We start from the raw sequence: 16,855 nt of genomic DNA, 5'->3' as shown, positions 1-16,855 counted from the left end.
GCCAGAAAAGTACCAGGCGGTTAAACACAATTCTTAAAGCAGCAGAATACCTGGTGGTTAGAGCCCCCCTCACCTTTGCACCCAAAGGACCAAGGTGAGAATCCCTGCTCCTGCTGCAGCATCCCTAATTAAGAAACTCATCCAGAACTGATACAGTAAAAAATATCCAGCTGAATAAATTGGCAAATCAGCGGAAGTAGTTCAGCGTTGTAAGGTGCTCTCCAGAAAAGCATCAACTAAATAAGTAAAGTATATGGGAATCTGAGGCCAGCAGGTCACCCACAACTTCTGGGTTTGCTAACACAATGCAAAAGAGAAAAAAAAATACATTGTATAGGATATGGATGATACATGGTGTATGGTGCCAGATGCAATAAACCAGTGGTTTTCATTCAAAAAGTACAGATTCATGGAAGGGGCTGAAGTCAACTACTGACAGGTTGGGGAAGAGGGAAAAAGGGACAGCTTTTTGTTGCTTTAAAAAAAGATTTAAATGTACAGTACTGTACAAAAGTTTTAGGCACTTGGTTGGGGAAAAAAGCTGTAAAGCGAGAATGCTTCCAAAAATAATGCTTTTAATTAATAAACTTCCTACAAACTTTAGTAACCATCCATCATCAACAACCGCTTGGCGTGGCAGGCTGGGCCGGGTCCCGCCCTCCGGTGGGTCTGGGGTTCGAGTCCCGCTTGGGGTGCCTTGCGATGGACTGGCGTCCCGTCCTGGGTGCGTCCCCTCCCCCTCAAAACTTGTGCCCTGTGTTGCCGGGTTAGGCTCCGGTTCGCCGCGACCACGCTTGCGATAAGTGGTTTCAGATTCTGTGTGTGTGTATTTTCTTTCTTTAACGAAACCCTTACTGTAATACTGTAACTTTTTGCAGAAGGAATGCTTGGAAATCTAAAATATGCTCTTTCCCACTGACACTAATGTAGAAGACATTAAATAACCTCTAAAACAAATACTTTGGGAAACATCCAAGCGCCTAAGACTTTTGCTCAGTACTGTGTATAAAACTTAAAAAGCAAGCAGAGTGATATTGTTGGAAACTAAGTATAAACTAGTTTCAAAGGGAAAGAAACCTAAAATTTCTAACATAAACATGCACATTTAAGAAAGAAAGAAAAAAAAAATCCAGTAAAGTCTGCGCACTATACACACACAGGATAAAATTTTTCTAAGTTATTTTCGGGCTGTCGGTTGGTCGCGTGAACATGACGACAAAGGCAGAAATAACGCAGCTTACATGTTTATATTTAGAGCATGATGACTCATAAACAAAGAACCACAGTGAGCCTTCTTTCGTTTATTGTAACAGAAATGAGGACAAAAATATACAAGAAAGGAAAAATATCTGCGTAAACGAAAGAACGTCCAAAAATTGTTATAGATACGAAAACCGTTTTTTAAACTAACCGTAAAAACCCGCTCATTTGTGTTCCGTTTACATCGTCATAATTTACTGTATTCAGCGGACGCTTTTCTCACAGTGTTAAGCTACTTACAATTATTTACCCATTTATACAGCTAGGTAATTTTAGTGGAGCAACTTAAGTACTTTGCTCACGAGTTCTACAGCCTCAGGTGAGATTCAAACCCGCGACCAGCAGCTCTACCCGCTATCATACAGCATATATGTTATTACGGCGAGGCTTGATATTTCGGGTGTGCGCTATATCGAGACTTTACGGTAATGTCACGCCCAACCTGTAAACGGAGCACGTGGGAAACAGTGTACCTCCGGGACGACGGCGGACGCCTCTACGAGGCGGAGTACTGCGTTCCCCACACGTAGCAGACGAAAGGCCGGGCAGCGCAACAGTTCTCGGCGCTCCACGTGAAGTTCCTCTGCGGCTCCAGAGACACTCCGGCGCACTTGTTCTCGTAGCGGAGGCTCGGCTCACCGGCGGCCCAGCGCGTGAAGGCCAGGGACTCTTCGCTGAGCCAGTACCACCGTCCCGTGCACACGCTCTGACGTAGGCCGATCCACGCGTTGCCGCTCCTCGCGGAGCCGCCGAGCGCTTGCGACACCGTCGCCTGCACGTCCGGGGAGCTGATGCTCACCAGCTGACCGCCGGCGGACTCGCAGTGCTGCAGCGCGTCCGTCCACTTCTTCTGGTCCCACACCGGGACTAAGTAGCCTGCAAGACACAAACACACAGACAGAGTGCGCGCACCCGCGTAAGCGCACAAACAAATCCATGGAAACACACCAAAAACTACCCTAAGATACTAAATTACTCAACTGAAAGAAAAAAAAAAAAAAATTTGTATAAAGTGGTAAGTAGACAAAGTAGATTCACACCAAGATGACACATTCGGAGGAAACTTCTCACCAAATGAATACAAATGAAAGGATAAGATTTCAGTGACCAATCAAATTTGCATTATTATCACACACACACATTTTCAGAACAGCTTGTCCCATACAGGGTCGCGGGGAACCGGAGCCTAACCCAGCAAATCAGGGCGTGAGGCCGGAGGGGGAGGGGACACACCCGGGACGGGACGCCAGTCCGTCGCAAGGCACCCCAAGCGGGACTCGAACCCCAGACCCACCGGAGAGCAGGACCCGGTCCAACCCACTATTATCATTATCACTGAAATTATCATTATTATATCACTGCTAGCCACCAATTTCTGGCCCCTAACAGCGAAATTTCACAGACTCTGCATGACAGAAACGGGTGTTCAGATCCAGCATCTTACAGCAGCTGCCGCCTTCTGTCCTGGTTCATACTGACCTCACTGGGTGGACCTGCAAACTCTAATGCTGTAACATCTTCCTGTAAATAACAGTCTGTGAACGTTACAAACGCAGCTGTGTAAAAAAACGCTACGACAAACGAGCACAGAATACCTGGAATGTCACTGAGGCTCAGAGCGGGGGTCCCGTAAGATGCATTCAGCATGTTGCTTATCCCAAAGTAATAGACCGCTATCCTGCAGGTGGGATGCCAGATGATCTGCTGCCCAGACTGTGGGTCCAGCTGGAATGCTGTTTGGGAGAACTCGGTCCCTTCCACTTGAGCCCACTCGGCCGATGCCGGCAGAGGCCCCCCGCCAAGCTGCACCATGTCGGCTTCAGTTGTCTTGGCGACCAGCAGGGCATAGTTGGTGAAACCCTCAAGAGGATGCAGCAGGAAGTTGGAGGACCACCTCTGCTCTGGAAGGAGGTTCATGAGAAAGTCGGGTCCCAGAAGGGTGACAGCGGTGGGCAACGTCGTTTCGGTGTTGCCGTAGGATGCTGGAGAAGTAGCTAGGACATTTTGCTGCTCCTTAGAACTTACTAGAAGGAACAAGTTGTCCACCACATTTATTTTAGGTAGCTGGGGCACAACAAAGTTAGTGCCCCAGTCACCGGAGGAAGGCAGCTGCTCGAATGCAAGGTCGCAGTTGCACTGGCTGATGGCTGCGCAGCTGTATCCAAATAGCACAGCTACGGGGCTGTTAGCTTTCACTTCTGCTGCCACAGAGGGTGTGCAATACAGCTGAACGTTCTGAAAAGGCTCCAGAGACCACGTGGTCACGCTTGAACCCTGGGTCACGATCACATTGTTATTTTGTCCTATGTTGACGATGACAAAATGGAAAGGTAGGACCACGTTTGGGTTTGGAGGGCAGGCGACATAGTACCCCGTGTCCAGGTCCGTAACAGGGTACACCACGCTTGTCTCGGTGCTGCAGGCCTTGGTGCTGACCGATAACACCGTGATGGGCAGGTTGCTGGACACGTGCACAGTTTTGAAGGATGTGTTGGACCGCTGGAGCTCCAGAGAGGGTGGCAGTGCCACGTACTGCGTATCCCACTCCTGCAGACTGAGCGAAAAGTTCTTAACGGGAGTGGTCACGGTCACCTGGGTGTTGTTTCGAATAGCAGTTATTATGAGCTGATTATTCGGTTGAGATGGATAATAGTAGGCCAAATTCTCCAGAAAGGCTGTCACAAACTCTGTTCCGGTGTTCTTGCTTGAGACCAGTTCTGCGAACGTTCAAAGAGAGATGTCTAGTTCCACCAAATGGACATTTCTTACTACTGTAAAGGCAAACTAAATTAACCTCATGCTAATTCTATATATAAATTTAGTAAATTTGGAATTTTTGTCTACCCCAAATTATCAACGATTTTGTCACAGCAGAAAAACAGAAGTGGCTCACGGAAACTGTATATAGAGAAAATGCAAAGACAGGCTTTCCTCACACAGAACTGTTGAATATCTGTTCGTTATATAAATTGTTGTAAAAGGAAGTCCTCACCATCAATTTAAATGGAAAATGTAGATGATGCATTCCCGAGCCACTGAGGGGTCGCCCATTTTTTTCCCCCTACTACTTATGCAAAATTCCTGCATTTCACACAGGCATCAGACTGAAAATAAGATCCAAAACATTAGAAATGCTCCGGACACCTTTAAATCCAGACTTAAGTCCCTTATGTTCAAAATCTCAAGCTTAATACATCTGTGTGCTCCACAGTCTGGATTAATCTTTATTCTGTTGTTCTTGAATAACAAAGTGGATGCCTGACTGCTCTTAGGATGTAGATGGAAACATGGGTTCAAGTCTAGTTGACTCTCTCTAATTTACATGTTCCTCAAGTGTTTCTATAAGTTTCCTCCAGGTGTTCTTGTGACCAGCCATGGTCCAAAGGCATGTTTCAGTTGAACTTGGATTCTACCTGTAGCATTTGTGTGTGTGACAGAGAGAGAGACTGTACTGTGTACCAGGATGTTCTCTACCATATGAAGTTATTAAAATAAGATACAGCATAGACCAATAAATGGTTCATTATGTGCTGGATTCCTAAAAGCGGCTCTAGAGTTGCCCTGTAGTCCAAAATGCTCAGATTAAAAGCTTGTGCAGTCATTTGCAAGATCATTCACACATAAGCCATGTACAAAAAAGCAGCACCTGGGAAGCGGGTCTCACCTGGGCAAGGGCTGCAGAAGCAGAGCGCCACTAAAAGCGCCAGGCTGGTATGTGTGCTCATTTCCACGGTGACTGCAGGTGCCTCACACACCTGCAAGTTACATCCTCATATTGCCTTTCTGCTCCTCATTTCATAGCTGTTGAGTAGGTGACACTATGTTTTCATAAGTATCCAAAATACAGGATAACCTTTTAATTTCTGGTAAAGAGTACTTAAACTATTATACATTTATGGAAAAATAATAGCTGTGAACACCTGGTGTTAAAAGGTTAAAATCTCTCCTCCTACTATAGCAACACTGATGAAAGTTCTTACCCAGAATTGAAACAGTAAAAATTACCCTTCTGTATGAAGGGGTGGACCATTGTAACATTGCTTAACAATAAGTCACTCTGGAGAAAGGCATCACTTAATGTATGTAAAATGTACTTGTTGCATAGGTGTAACAAATGGTGGTGGCACTCCTTGTTATGAAGCAGTATTGGGGGAACCAAAAATATTAGCAAGTTATTACAAACCCACACCACCGCAAACCTTTAATAATATAAACATACAGCAATCAGACCTACAATATAATTGCATAATAAACCTATTAGGAATAAGGGCAATAAGTCCTGAACTAGAAAAGTGTTGGAACTGACAGCATTTAATTGTGCCAGCTACTACAATGACATATTTCAGAACACAACACACCTTAAATTATTTATCAAAGCACCAAACGAGTATAATGCAGAGATAATGCTGGACAATGTTACTTACCTGAAGGCTTGGAGACTACAGTTTCAAATGATTGTTTAAATCCTTTCTCTGTGATCTAAAACATTTGAAATTCAAAGGTAACCTAAAATCCATCTGAACTTTGCATTATTAGGAAAATGAGGAGTTGGGAGTCAGGGTAGAAATGTAAATTACTTTAGACTTATACATGGCCTTAAATCCAATTTTTGACATGTACCTTTTCATTCTTCAAAAAGCTGATACTGATTCCACTTTCATCTTAGCACATTTGGAGTGTGTTGTCAGTAACACATGGCACTAGTTCAACACAATTTCTTAGAAAGTGGCTTTTTCAAAGGCTACATAGAACATTGCAGCTCTTTGCATCTTATTTAATTGCACTAGTCTTATGCCGTTTGTTTGTTCAAGGGAGGCAAATCCAAGTTGATGAATTACGTCTTTTCTACCATAACTACAAATAAGCCTTTTTACATTAAAGACTACCAAGGAATACAAAATGTGGCTAAACTTTAGACATCTTTATTTTCCAAACTGTGGAGAAAAAATGATTTCAAAATAAACCTTTACAGAGCATAACCCTGGAGCGCCGTCCCAAAGCAAACCGGTAACGAAAACCTCGGTTTCACTGTTAGATCACATTCACGTTTTTTTCCCCCATTGTTTTCCATCTCATTTTCTTGAAAATTTACTACGAGAATAGGCAGGCAGGTCGGAATTCCTGAGCACTGCTCAGCCACATTCCCCAGTTCACAGGTGCCTGGTCAGCATCACAGCGGTCCCGGTGATGTCCCGCTCACTTCGGAACGGCCCCTCTCAGCTTCTGCATTTTACCACTTTGTTGGGGCTCGGTTTGTCTGCCGGATCCAGGTTTGCCCCTGCCTCCGCCTCCACCTCCTCTCTTCCTCCTTTGCCCCTGCTTGTGCACCACACCCTCCTCTTTGGCAGCCTGTGCCCAGAGTGCATTAAAGCAGCCAGGTGCCTGGTACCCAGGGAGGCTAGAGTCCAGAGGGTCCTTGGAGAGAAGCACCCAAATTGCTGGCACGTTCCTGTTGACCGTAAGGGTGTCCAGACCAGCGGAGGGCTCGCGGGGTTCCCATACCTCCTGCTGCGTGCGGTACAGGAGCCGCGTGTGCTGGTGGAGACCACGTACACGCCGTTTCAGGATCTCCACACACGTCACCGCTTTGGCCACGCTCTTCCCGGCCCCCGTGAACACGATGAGTCGAGCCGCATCCGGCTCCATGCGGCCCACGGCGAAGCCCATGAGGTTCCGGATCTTGCTGCCGTCCTTGACCTGGACCTGGGGTGTGTCGCCGGGCAGATCAGGGAAGGGACAGGGGCAAGGCTGCTCCACAGTACGGGCCTTCAGGTAGTTTTCCATGGGGCCCTTCACCTGTGCAGACAGGGGTCACAGGCAAACACAGTGGAGCCTTCAGTTAATCTACAAACAACCAAAGTTCTATATTTTCAGGACACATTCTGTTGAACAAAATTGTTACCTGGAGGAACAACCTGGACGGATAAACTCGTAAAGTTAAAAAAAAAAAATTTCACGGTAATTAAATTTTTCTATGCGTAAGAGTTAGGATTAGGAATTACGCGTGACGCGACACGTCGACACACACAGCAGGTTTTCGCTAAATTTCAACTGAAACGATGCAGAAATCAGCTGTAAAGAAAAATTTTGCGTTATTATTTAACCAGCATCTTTCAGTAAATAAATGCGGCGACATTTCTGGCCAGTAATTTTAGAATGAAATAAAGCACCTCAGTCAGTGAACCTCCACTTACCATAACATGAGGAAAAGTTTAAAGTGTCGTCAGCCGTAAAATAATGTCGCGAAGTGCTGCAAAGCCAATGTGGTGTTTCTGGGAGTTGTAGTTTTTACATGTTCAGTTCAAGTGGCGGAAATTTCGGCACCTTGGAAACCAGTAAGTGTCGTAAAATAAATGTACCCTCCCCGCCCCCCAATTTTTTTTTTCCATCATTAAAATTATTAATAAAAGATTATCTTCTGTTTATATTCTCAACTAATCCTGTGACTTTTTTATTGTTCGGTTTCTTAGGGCATAACATTTGCTCTATGCCTAAGGTGAAACCATTTTAATCAAACAGCACAAAATGGTGGTTTATAAACTACCTTCTTAAATAAAATATAAGGTACCTTAAAAAGCCTGTGTATTGTATACTGTACTTTCCTCAATACTTTTGTAGTTTTGACAGTTCAAAGGCAATATGAAATATTTACACTAAAACCAAACTTCCAGATAAAGAGCAAAACACAATACTGAACATTTTGATCCTTGTGCTATTTCTCAATATCACCCGCTTTAGGCGAGTAATTATATATTAGCTAAAGTTTGAATGGCACTGCAGAACACAGGTCAGTGCGCACAGGAGCTCTTCTCTAAAAAAGAGAACTTGCACGGACCCCACGTAAGATAAGAGCGCTCCACCCTTTGTGGTTTAGAAGTCTGGTTAGAACTTCATTATTAACCATCGTCAATGAGTCTCCATGTTTAAGACAAATGCCACATTTCTGTACTATTTTCTTTACAATGATTTACTCATTTATACAGTTAGCTAATTTTTCAAATCATCTTAAGTACCTCGATCGAGGGGACTACAGCAGGAAAGGGAATTCAAACCAAGGCCCTATGGTATCTGCTGTCTGCATTCAATAACTGTCCCATCCCATGGAGAGCTACATCTCTCCCAATTTTTTGACAGCTGCATTTATTCCCAATTCAATGTGCTACACCTTTGTTCTACAGGCACAGGCCTACAGCAGGGGGTGTAAGTCTCTATATTTGTGTTGCAGAGATGAGTCATATTGAGCTGTCAGCTTCCTCAACTCAGAGCCATTGCGTGCCCATTGTGAACCTTCAGACACTTTACACCAAGCGGTAATACTCACGCTATCTATTGTCTTTGCTTGTTAATGTGCGCAAGTAGCGTGTCACATTTGAAGAATCCTAGAAAAAACTGTCAGAAAGCCTAGTGCACAAAGCTTGCAAAATTGAGCAATGAGAGCAGCTTATCTCTAGAAGGAAGGGCTTGCTCAAAAGCAGCCGCACAATGTAAGGAAATGACACCACCCTTCTTGCCCAATGTAGTTGCTAAACCGCATGCTTACATATGTTTGCGAGCAGGGACCAGCACAAAAAGGAGCTGATAGTGTTCGGACAGACAGAAGGCAACTCCCGATGAGCAGCACTATAACAGTCACGCTCTTGTATGTTGGGTCAGTCCCTTCCCTACTGGAGGATGTCTGCTGCTGACCTGGAAGCTGAGCTCAAGTGCCCTGTGTGCCTTGGTATCTACAGGGAGCCCATGCAGCTGCCTTGTGGACACAACCTCTGCCGCTGTTGTCTGAATCGTCTCTGCGAGAGCCAGGACCACTGCAGCTGTCCCGAGTGCCGAGCCACGTTTGCCAGGAGCCCGGCTTTGAAGAAGAACCTCAAACTGGCCAACATCGTTGACTGCTTTCGTGCTACCAGGAAGACCTCCCTTGGCCCAGACTGCGAACAGAAAGAACTGTCACTAGGAGCTGATGGGAATCAGAACTACTTTGAGGAGATTTCTTCCATGGTTGCCAGCTGCCCAGAGCACAAGATGCCCTGGGAGTATTTCTGCCGACAGCATAAAGCTTGTTTATGCAGGTTGTGCTTGGAAAGCCACCAAAGCCACAACTGGCAGCAGCTGGAAAAGGCAGCAGTCAGTGGAAGGGCTGTCCTGGCAGATGAGGTTGCACGGCTGGAGCAGTCTCAAAATATGCTGGATGATGCTGAAAGTTGGCTCCAGGATGCACAGGACCAGCTCAGAGCAGACCGTGCCAGGCTAAAGAAGCAAGTATCTGAGCTTTTCGCCAGTATCCAGGAAGCAATCATAACTGAGGAACGTGACATTCTGGACTTCATAACGGCTGAGGAGGACCTTCAGCTTTCCCGACTAGAGGCACGCATTGGAGAGATTCTGAGTAAAAAGAAGGCCTCTAACCGTCTCCTTGTGGAGGCACAAGAGCTGGCTAGTAGAAGCATACCAGACTGGGAGTTCATCAGAACATATCAGATAACTTTAGAAAAGCTGCTTAAAGCTGATGTCCATATTCAGAGCTTCAGTGTACAGAAGCGAGAACTGGACAGAGCTCTCGTCAGCCAGGTAGCTAAAGAGAGCCAGGTTCTCGTGAAAAAGCTGAGCAAGGTGATCCGGGACAGTATCAGCCAAAGCCGGGAGTTGCTGCTGAACCGCCACAGCCAAGGTCGGGCGCAGACTCAGAAATCGAAGACCCAAACTGCCCGAGCTCCTTCAAGTCTCCAGAGGTCCAGGCTGACCCTGGATCCCAACACTGCTCACTGCAACCTCAGCTTATCCAGCGATCTCTTGTCTGCAGAGTGGGTACAGCAGAGAGTGCCGTGTCCCAGCCACCCCGAGCGCTTCAGGCTGCACCCGCAGGTGCTCTGCTCCCAAGGCTTCGTCTCTGGGTGTCACTTCTGGGACGTGGCTCTGACAGGCACACGGCGCTGGGAGGTAGGGGTCACCTGTAAGGGTCCGGGCCTTTCCTGGGTGGACTCGTGCATTGCCTGGGCGCTGCGCTGGGACAGTCGCAAGCTCCAAGCATTTGAAGGCCACAGACGCCACAACAACCCTCAGCTGAGCTCCATCCAGCAGGCCCCCGGCAGGATCAGGGTGTGCTTGGACCGTGAAGAAGGCACCCTTTCGTTCTTCGCCGTTGACTCGGAGTCCGCGCCAAGTATGGAGGCAGGGAAACTGTTGCACGCTTTCCATATCAAAGCCAAATGTGCACTTTTCCCAGGGTTCTACTTAGAAGAGTCAAAATTGAGCATCCTACAGTACAGCACCAAATCAGAACTTGCTTAGAAGATGTGCGGCACTAGGGTGGGAGGGCCACGTGCTCTGGATCAAAGACGGGCGCCTCTCAGGAAATCAACCATTTTCAAAATGTACTTTGACACTGTATTTACAAAACACTTTGCACGTGGGCACCAATTTTCAACAGACAGAACAATCGATGCTCTTTTCCAGTCATGTTCACTGCTTGTAATTTCGACAAAAAACGGAGAGGCTTAGAATACCGTGAAGATATCTGATCGGACCCGTGTCTTTTCCTCCTTCCCCACTCCACGTGACCCTTGGGCGACTCAACAGGTAAAGGAGCGAAACGCGATCATTCCGCTATTGGCTCGGAACTCAATCTCTGAGTGTCTCCTGGACTGGGAGGGAGGTTTCGCACAATGTTAAATAGCTAATGTAAGACTGAAACCTCCTCCCAACAATCGTGGGGCTCCTGTGAGGTAACAGCAAACGGAATGTAACTCATGCACGAGGTCTGCATTATATAGTAGGTTCGGGGGGTTTTGCACCTCTACCGGACACTGTGAATGTGACCCCACCTCTAACTGTAATGCATGATATCGAGATCTACTTTTCATATTGAAATATGACAAAAATATTAAATATATTAAGTATATCTATACACATAGAACAAATTATTTATATACAATTATAACATGTTAAAAGCAAATAAAACCACACAACATATTTATATATAAACACATAAGCTAACACATTATTATTGTGTACCATGCAGCTACAAACAAATGTATTTAGATGTAATACATCATATGACAAATAGATATATATATATATAAATATATATTCTATGTATGTATACAACTGTCCATATATACTTTCCACATCAAAATACAGCTACAAATGGGGAAAAGGTTACACTCTATCCATAAGGAAATAGTAGCTCTGTACATGTTGCACATTACACACTTTTCATGTCTGTGTGCACAAACTCCTGATTTATGTAAAATATCACCTTCTCTGCACCAGAGCAGAAGGTAGTATAGTGGTGAGAGCTAGTGCCTTTGAACCCCAAGGTTATGGGTTTGAGCCCTACCTCTAGCTGTAATACCCTTAAGCAAGGTACTTATCCTGAATGGCTCCAGTAAAATTACCCAGCTGTATAAATGGGTAAATAACTGTAACATTGTAAGTGGCCTTGGAGCAAAGTGTCAAGTAAATCATTGAATGGATTTTGTGCTCTTCTCAAGTCATCTCTCGCAAGTCCAAGTGGAGTTCAGTCCACCGCAAAAAGTTTGAAGCCCAACTAGAACCCCATGGTACTGAAGAGGGTAGGGGGTGTAAATACCTATAATAAAATAATGATGGGAAATGTCAGTGGTTGAAGTAACTGTTGGTCACTCTGGGAAACATGGTTAAGGAACCAGTCCCAGAGAGGAGGGGTTCCTCTCCTTCAGAGCAGTATTTCACTGTGTTCACAGGCTCCTCCAACTGCTTTACACATCAGACACAGTATGATTACAGCCCAGGACCTAAATCCCACTGCAACAAATGAGTGTTATCAAATATTGCTGAAATGTTATTACCAAAATGCAAAACATAACACTGTTCTGTGACAATGAGTTGAATGAGTCTTCTTTGCTAAAATAAATTTCATACATCACACACAATATAAAGTATTTTCCATATTGACATGTTTGTGTTTGTATTTCCTGAGCAGGGACAGAAGGAAAACAACCAACCAGGGCAAACTCCACGATCAAAGCTACAACTACAACAGTGAGATTCAAACCCAGAACCTTCAGTGGGCCCATCCTCATTCACAACACATTTGCTTTTCTGTGCACTTTGCAGAAGACAAAAAAACAAAGATTATAACACGAAGCAATACCTCTGTAAAAAACAAAAATGGCCACGACGCACAATATTACTCTTACGTACTTGAGAAGGAAGTCTTATTGTGGTCTTCAGCGCTACCGGAGCAGATAGGATTCAAACCTCCAACCGTCAGACCCAAAAGGGGTGACTCTAAAGGCTGTACCACTCGCTGTCTACACAATGGGCACTGACACAATATTTTGCAACTATATCCAGAAAACACACAAGCACGCACTGCGATGCTCTGAGCACCGTGAGAAAATTGGATCACACCCATGTTTTTGTCTTTTTTTTTTTTCTCCCTGGTGCACGTGACTATCGGGCCTCTTGGGCAGCTCACCCAGTAAAAGCGCCTAGTGCATGGTGAGCCCTACGACTCGGGTTCGATACCCACGTTGCGCTGGGATGCAGACCAGCTCGGATTTGCAGGGAGGAGGGGTGCGCTTGCAGCCTCGGGGTCTCTCCGTTAAGTTACGAGTTAAGTCTGAGACTGCTTGCCCCCCCCGAGGTCGCAGGAGAACTGGTGCTGATGGAACTCGATCCCCGAGTGTAACCAGGACTGGGGGAAGGGTTTTACACCTTGACATGACTCACGCCTGATTGTAACCCAGTGATCCTGACCTGACTCATTAGTCAATCATAAGTAAAAGTATCGTGAATATTGCTATGAATAAATTGCTCATTTGGGGAATTGCATCTTTGCATATATACAATTTTCACATGAAAAGTACAAATCTGAAGATGTTAAACTGGAAAAACATATACATATTACATGTATTATCTGTGCACATATGACTGACCTCACAGCGCCTTGTTGGCACGAGGTGACGTGGATTCGAACCCTGTTCAGTCTGTGCAGAGCCTTCATGTTCTCCCTTTATCTGTGTGGGTTATCTCCAGGTGCTCTGGTTTCCTCCCACCAATCAAAGATATGCAGTTCAGGTGAACTGGTGATTCCAAATTGCCCTTAGTGTGCAAACAGGTGAATGACTGTGTGTGTATGGCACCCATGCAGTGGACTGGCCTCCCATCCAGGGTGTACTCACCTCAGCCTTTCATCCAGTGCTTCAGGGATAGGGTCCGGATCACCACAACCCTGCTCAGGACAAAGCGGTTATGGCATTTGGATGGATACACATATTGTCCCTGCACATTCAAAAGACTTTCCATGTCTGCGCAGCTGGAGAACCCTAACCCTTGATTTGTGCAGAATATCACTTCCTCGGCACATTAGCATCAACTCGCCCTGAACGGGAATGTCCTGGTCTCTACCGTTCATCCATCATCTCCCTACAGCTGTGACATTTCACATTTGTCTCATTTATGGCTTAAACATTTCACACAGGTGCCATTCAGCACCAAATGGCAAGACACTGTGGTTCAAATGGGTAAATGAAAACACTAATACTGACCTGTTAAAAACAGATTTTATGCTATGTGGAATTACACTTTGTCTCAAGTTACAGCAAGTTAGAGAAAAAGTGAGAACTGCTTCTGCTCTTCACACTTGGACTATATGTTCAGAGTTACTCAGTGTGCATAGCCGTCTTTAAAAGGCCAATGAAACTTTATGTCGCGGTTGGTGCTCATTTTTGACCCACAGCTTCTGCAAACGGCTGTTTTCGTTTTAGTGGTGTCGACTTAGCTATATCTTTAGTTTTGCATCTTCCCAGTTAACAGTGGGCACGCGTTGGGTCCAGATGACACGTCCCCTTGTGACATATCCTGTTTCATGGCGATAGAACGATCGCATTGATAGAATGTCGATTCTTCATAATTCATTTTGTCTTGAGCCAAGGATCACAGTGTCTAACCAGGATGGGAAATGCTAATTACATGTCATTATTTCCATTTTTTGCTCCATCGGCTACCTGCCAAGATGACACGTCCCTCTGTATGTCTACGGATCATTGATATTGTACTGTTTGGGAACTGTCAGCATCTGTGCAAATTGTTCACATAACCTACATTATCACTTCAATCTCCGCATCTCCACATTCTTCGGTTTGTTCCAAATCATCAGTGTTAAACTCATTTTTGTGTAGCAAATTGGCTCACGTGTTGTCCTATATAGATAAACTGCAAGTTTAGATTATAAACGGTCACTGTGATTCCAGGTACTTATTGCAGAGTCATAATGTAAAGTTACATAAAGTATCTAATCTAAGTTCCCATATGGTTATTACAGGCTGCAGTGAATAACTTTTGTAGACATTCCAGTACACCATGCATCTCCAGAAATTAAAACTTGGCATCACATTTATGCAAAATGACACCGTAGGTTTGTCTTAATTAGGCATTTTTCCATATGAAAAAAAGATGGAATATTAAATCTGATATGCTGCAAATCAAAGTCCCCTGGCTTTTAATTAAGCATCAGGTAAATGTGCAGGTTTTCTCCAAAATAACTTACAATTACTTATACAACTGGGTAACTTTCACAGTTCCAATCCAAGGTAAGTACATTGTTCTACAACAAGAGGTGGGACTCAAATGTACAAACTCTGAATCCAAAGGCAGTAGCTTTAACCGCTTTTATCACATCCTCTTACACTCACAAAAGTGGTCATTTGCTTGCACCAGTCCAGCCTTCTCAGCTACTGGGATGGGTTCTGAAAGCCTGCCGCTGACACAAGCTGCTTCCTGCTGCTGAGTGTGTTCGCAGGAAACGCATGCCTTTCTCATCCCCAACATGACCCGTGACCCAAAGCAATGATAAAGGCCACAACCCTCCACAAATCAGGCACTTGGTTTAAAAGGTTTACAAAAACTTTAATGTACAGGGTTATTCTCAAACTGTCACAACAGAGTATCGTTTTCAGCTGTGCCAACACAAAACGAGAAGCACTGTTGTCACTCATCATCGGTTTTTACTTTCTGGGAAAGCCACGTGGCACTATTGAGCGCAGCCTCGGCTCAGACCTGGACAGAGCAGAGCGGAGTGGAGGAGAAGAGAGCGGAGCAGAACATGTGGCTTGAAAGCCACGGCAAAGAGACGAGTGGAGGCTAAGCTGTCAGATACAAAAAAAGCCTGTTTACAACTGCAGTCTTAAGGCCAGCAGAAGCTCCTCTGTTGCTCTTGGAGGGAAAAACCGAGTTTGCTTTGCTTGTTGACGTAAGGCCTTGAAATCATGTTAATTAATGAGGTAAATGAGGAAATGCTTCCGGAAACTTCCAAAATGAACGCTCTCAGTAACACAAGTAGTACAGTAGGATATTATTCTTAATAGTGCAAACTAACATTGGGACAAATAAATAATGATTTACTCTAAAACATGTGCTGTACAAATTAATATATACTTCACAAACTGCTTGTGGTTATTCTTTCTGCATGGATGAGTGACCCTGACCTACAATACTCCAGAGCAAGTGGGACTGGGTCAAGGACTGGTTAGGACTGTAACTGAGGACATCAAAGTGTGGCGTTACAGTACAACAGGCCGGACCAAATAATCCAACTGGGAACCAGATTGGGATAAGTTTGTCTTCTACCTTAATGTTTCCCCACTCGTGTTAATGAGTGTAAATAGTAAAATACTGAGGTCTGGGAACATCATAGCGCAGTGCTGTGGAGCAGCAAGCAGTAGTGGTGCAAAAAAAAAAAAAAAAAAAAAAAACTCAATTTTGTATTCATGCTTAATGTGGAAATCCCAACGAGGGTTGGAAGGAAAGAAAAAAAAGGAAAAAAACTCAATCATTTGATTTAACCACAAAGCATATTGATAGTGGTCACCTCCACCCTAAAACCATTACATGAAATGAACCCCACACATGTTGTCCTATACAGTTAAATGACATATTTAGACTATAAGGGACTTATTCTAGCTAGTTGAGCTGGAATGCATCAAGATAACATCCACGTTGTTCCACAAAAGCTGCATCAGCCACTCAAAGAAAAAAAGGCAGAAACCAAGCACTTTTCAGAAAAGTGTTCCTCTGGACCTCCTGAAGGGGTCATAGACTTGAGTAGTGAACCAATGACTTGCAGAGGGGTCTCGATTCCCAACACACTGGTCCTCAGAGCGACTGGTTCCATTCATCTCCGACTGCCTTGAGTCCAAGAAATCCAAAATGTAAAATGACAAATGGAAAGAAAATGTGACGCCGTCGTTCCAGTCCATACTCCGTAGGTGCCCAGCTTCTGCCGACTCCTTCGAACCCGACACAACATGCGTCATACTTCGTTGAAAGAGTCAGTGGTGTCTATTAACTCTGACCCTTTGCCCCTCCACCTCTCGATCTTCTTGATGACCTCCGAAACGACGCACACAGAAGATGTCAGCGCGATTAAGAAGAGCAGATCTGAAAGAAAAAGCACATACTATAATGAAATGTCACACCTTAGATGACAAAAGGCAACTAGACATAGTTCAAAACCCTTCTCTTCAGATTACACCAAAGACACTGACAATGAACAGAGAAGTAAGCTGAGATGACTTTGGTGACTGTACATCTGATATCACTGCTACATGAATGAGGA

At 44.8% G+C, this 16,855-nt stretch overlaps 3 protein-coding genes across 7 annotated transcripts in view; 1 reads left to right on the top strand and 2 right to left on the bottom strand.

The window, feature by feature from the left end:
• Positions 1-5,789: 5,789 nt before the first annotated feature.
• On the bottom strand, positions 5,790-7,500 carry rpp25l (ribonuclease P/MRP 25 subunit-like). 2 transcript variants are annotated; one of them, XM_018757102.1, is made up of 2 exons: positions 7,455-7,500; positions 5,790-7,056 (listed from the first exon to the last, which is right to left on the bottom strand). In XM_018757102.1, the coding sequence occupies exons 1-2, from the start codon at positions 7,455-7,457 to the stop codon at positions 6,457-6,459; spliced, it is 603 nt and encodes a 200-aa protein (XP_018612618.1). In that variant the 5' UTR covers positions 7,458-7,500; the 3' UTR covers positions 5,790-6,456. The 2 variants fall into 2 exon arrangements, with proteins under 2 accessions (XP_018612618.1, XP_018612619.1); XM_018757103.2 differs by lacking the exon at positions 7,455-7,500 and adding an exon at positions 7,163-7,438.
• Positions 7,501-8,931: 1,431 nt separating this feature from the next.
• On the top strand, positions 8,932-10,545 carry LOC108937222 (E3 ubiquitin-protein ligase TRIM7-like). The gene has a single exon (XM_018757017.2). The coding sequence runs from the start codon at positions 8,932-8,934 to the stop codon at positions 10,543-10,545; it is 1,614 nt and encodes a 537-aa protein (XP_018612533.1).
• A 4,583-nt stretch (positions 10,546-15,128) lies between these two features.
• Positions 15,129-16,855, bottom strand: part of atp2c1 (ATPase secretory pathway Ca2+ transporting 1) — a 31,342-nt gene continuing 29,615 nt past the window's right edge. For all 4 annotated transcript variants that reach the window (XM_018757218.2, XM_018757217.2, XM_018757220.2 and 1 more), the window contains one exon: positions 15,129-16,677. In XM_018757218.2, the coding sequence (XP_018612734.1) occupies positions 16,550-16,677 (128 nt within the window). In that variant the 3' untranslated portion in view covers positions 15,129-16,549. The remainder of the gene's footprint in view (positions 16,678-16,855) is intronic.

This window comes from Scleropages formosus, chromosome 8, assembly GCF_900964775.1.
Source record: "Scleropages formosus chromosome 8, fSclFor1.1, whole genome shotgun sequence".
Lineage (NCBI taxonomy): Eukaryota > Metazoa > Chordata > Actinopteri > Osteoglossiformes > Osteoglossidae > Scleropages > Scleropages formosus.
The sequence above is the reverse complement of the archived record's forward strand: the minus strand, read 5'-3'. Positions and strand labels throughout refer to the sequence as shown.

Coding starts and splice junctions, on each gene's coding strand:
- LOC108937222 (XM_018757017.2), top strand. CDS start 8,932: ATGTCTGCTGCTGACCTGGAAGCTGAGCTCAAGTGCCCTGTGTGCCTT.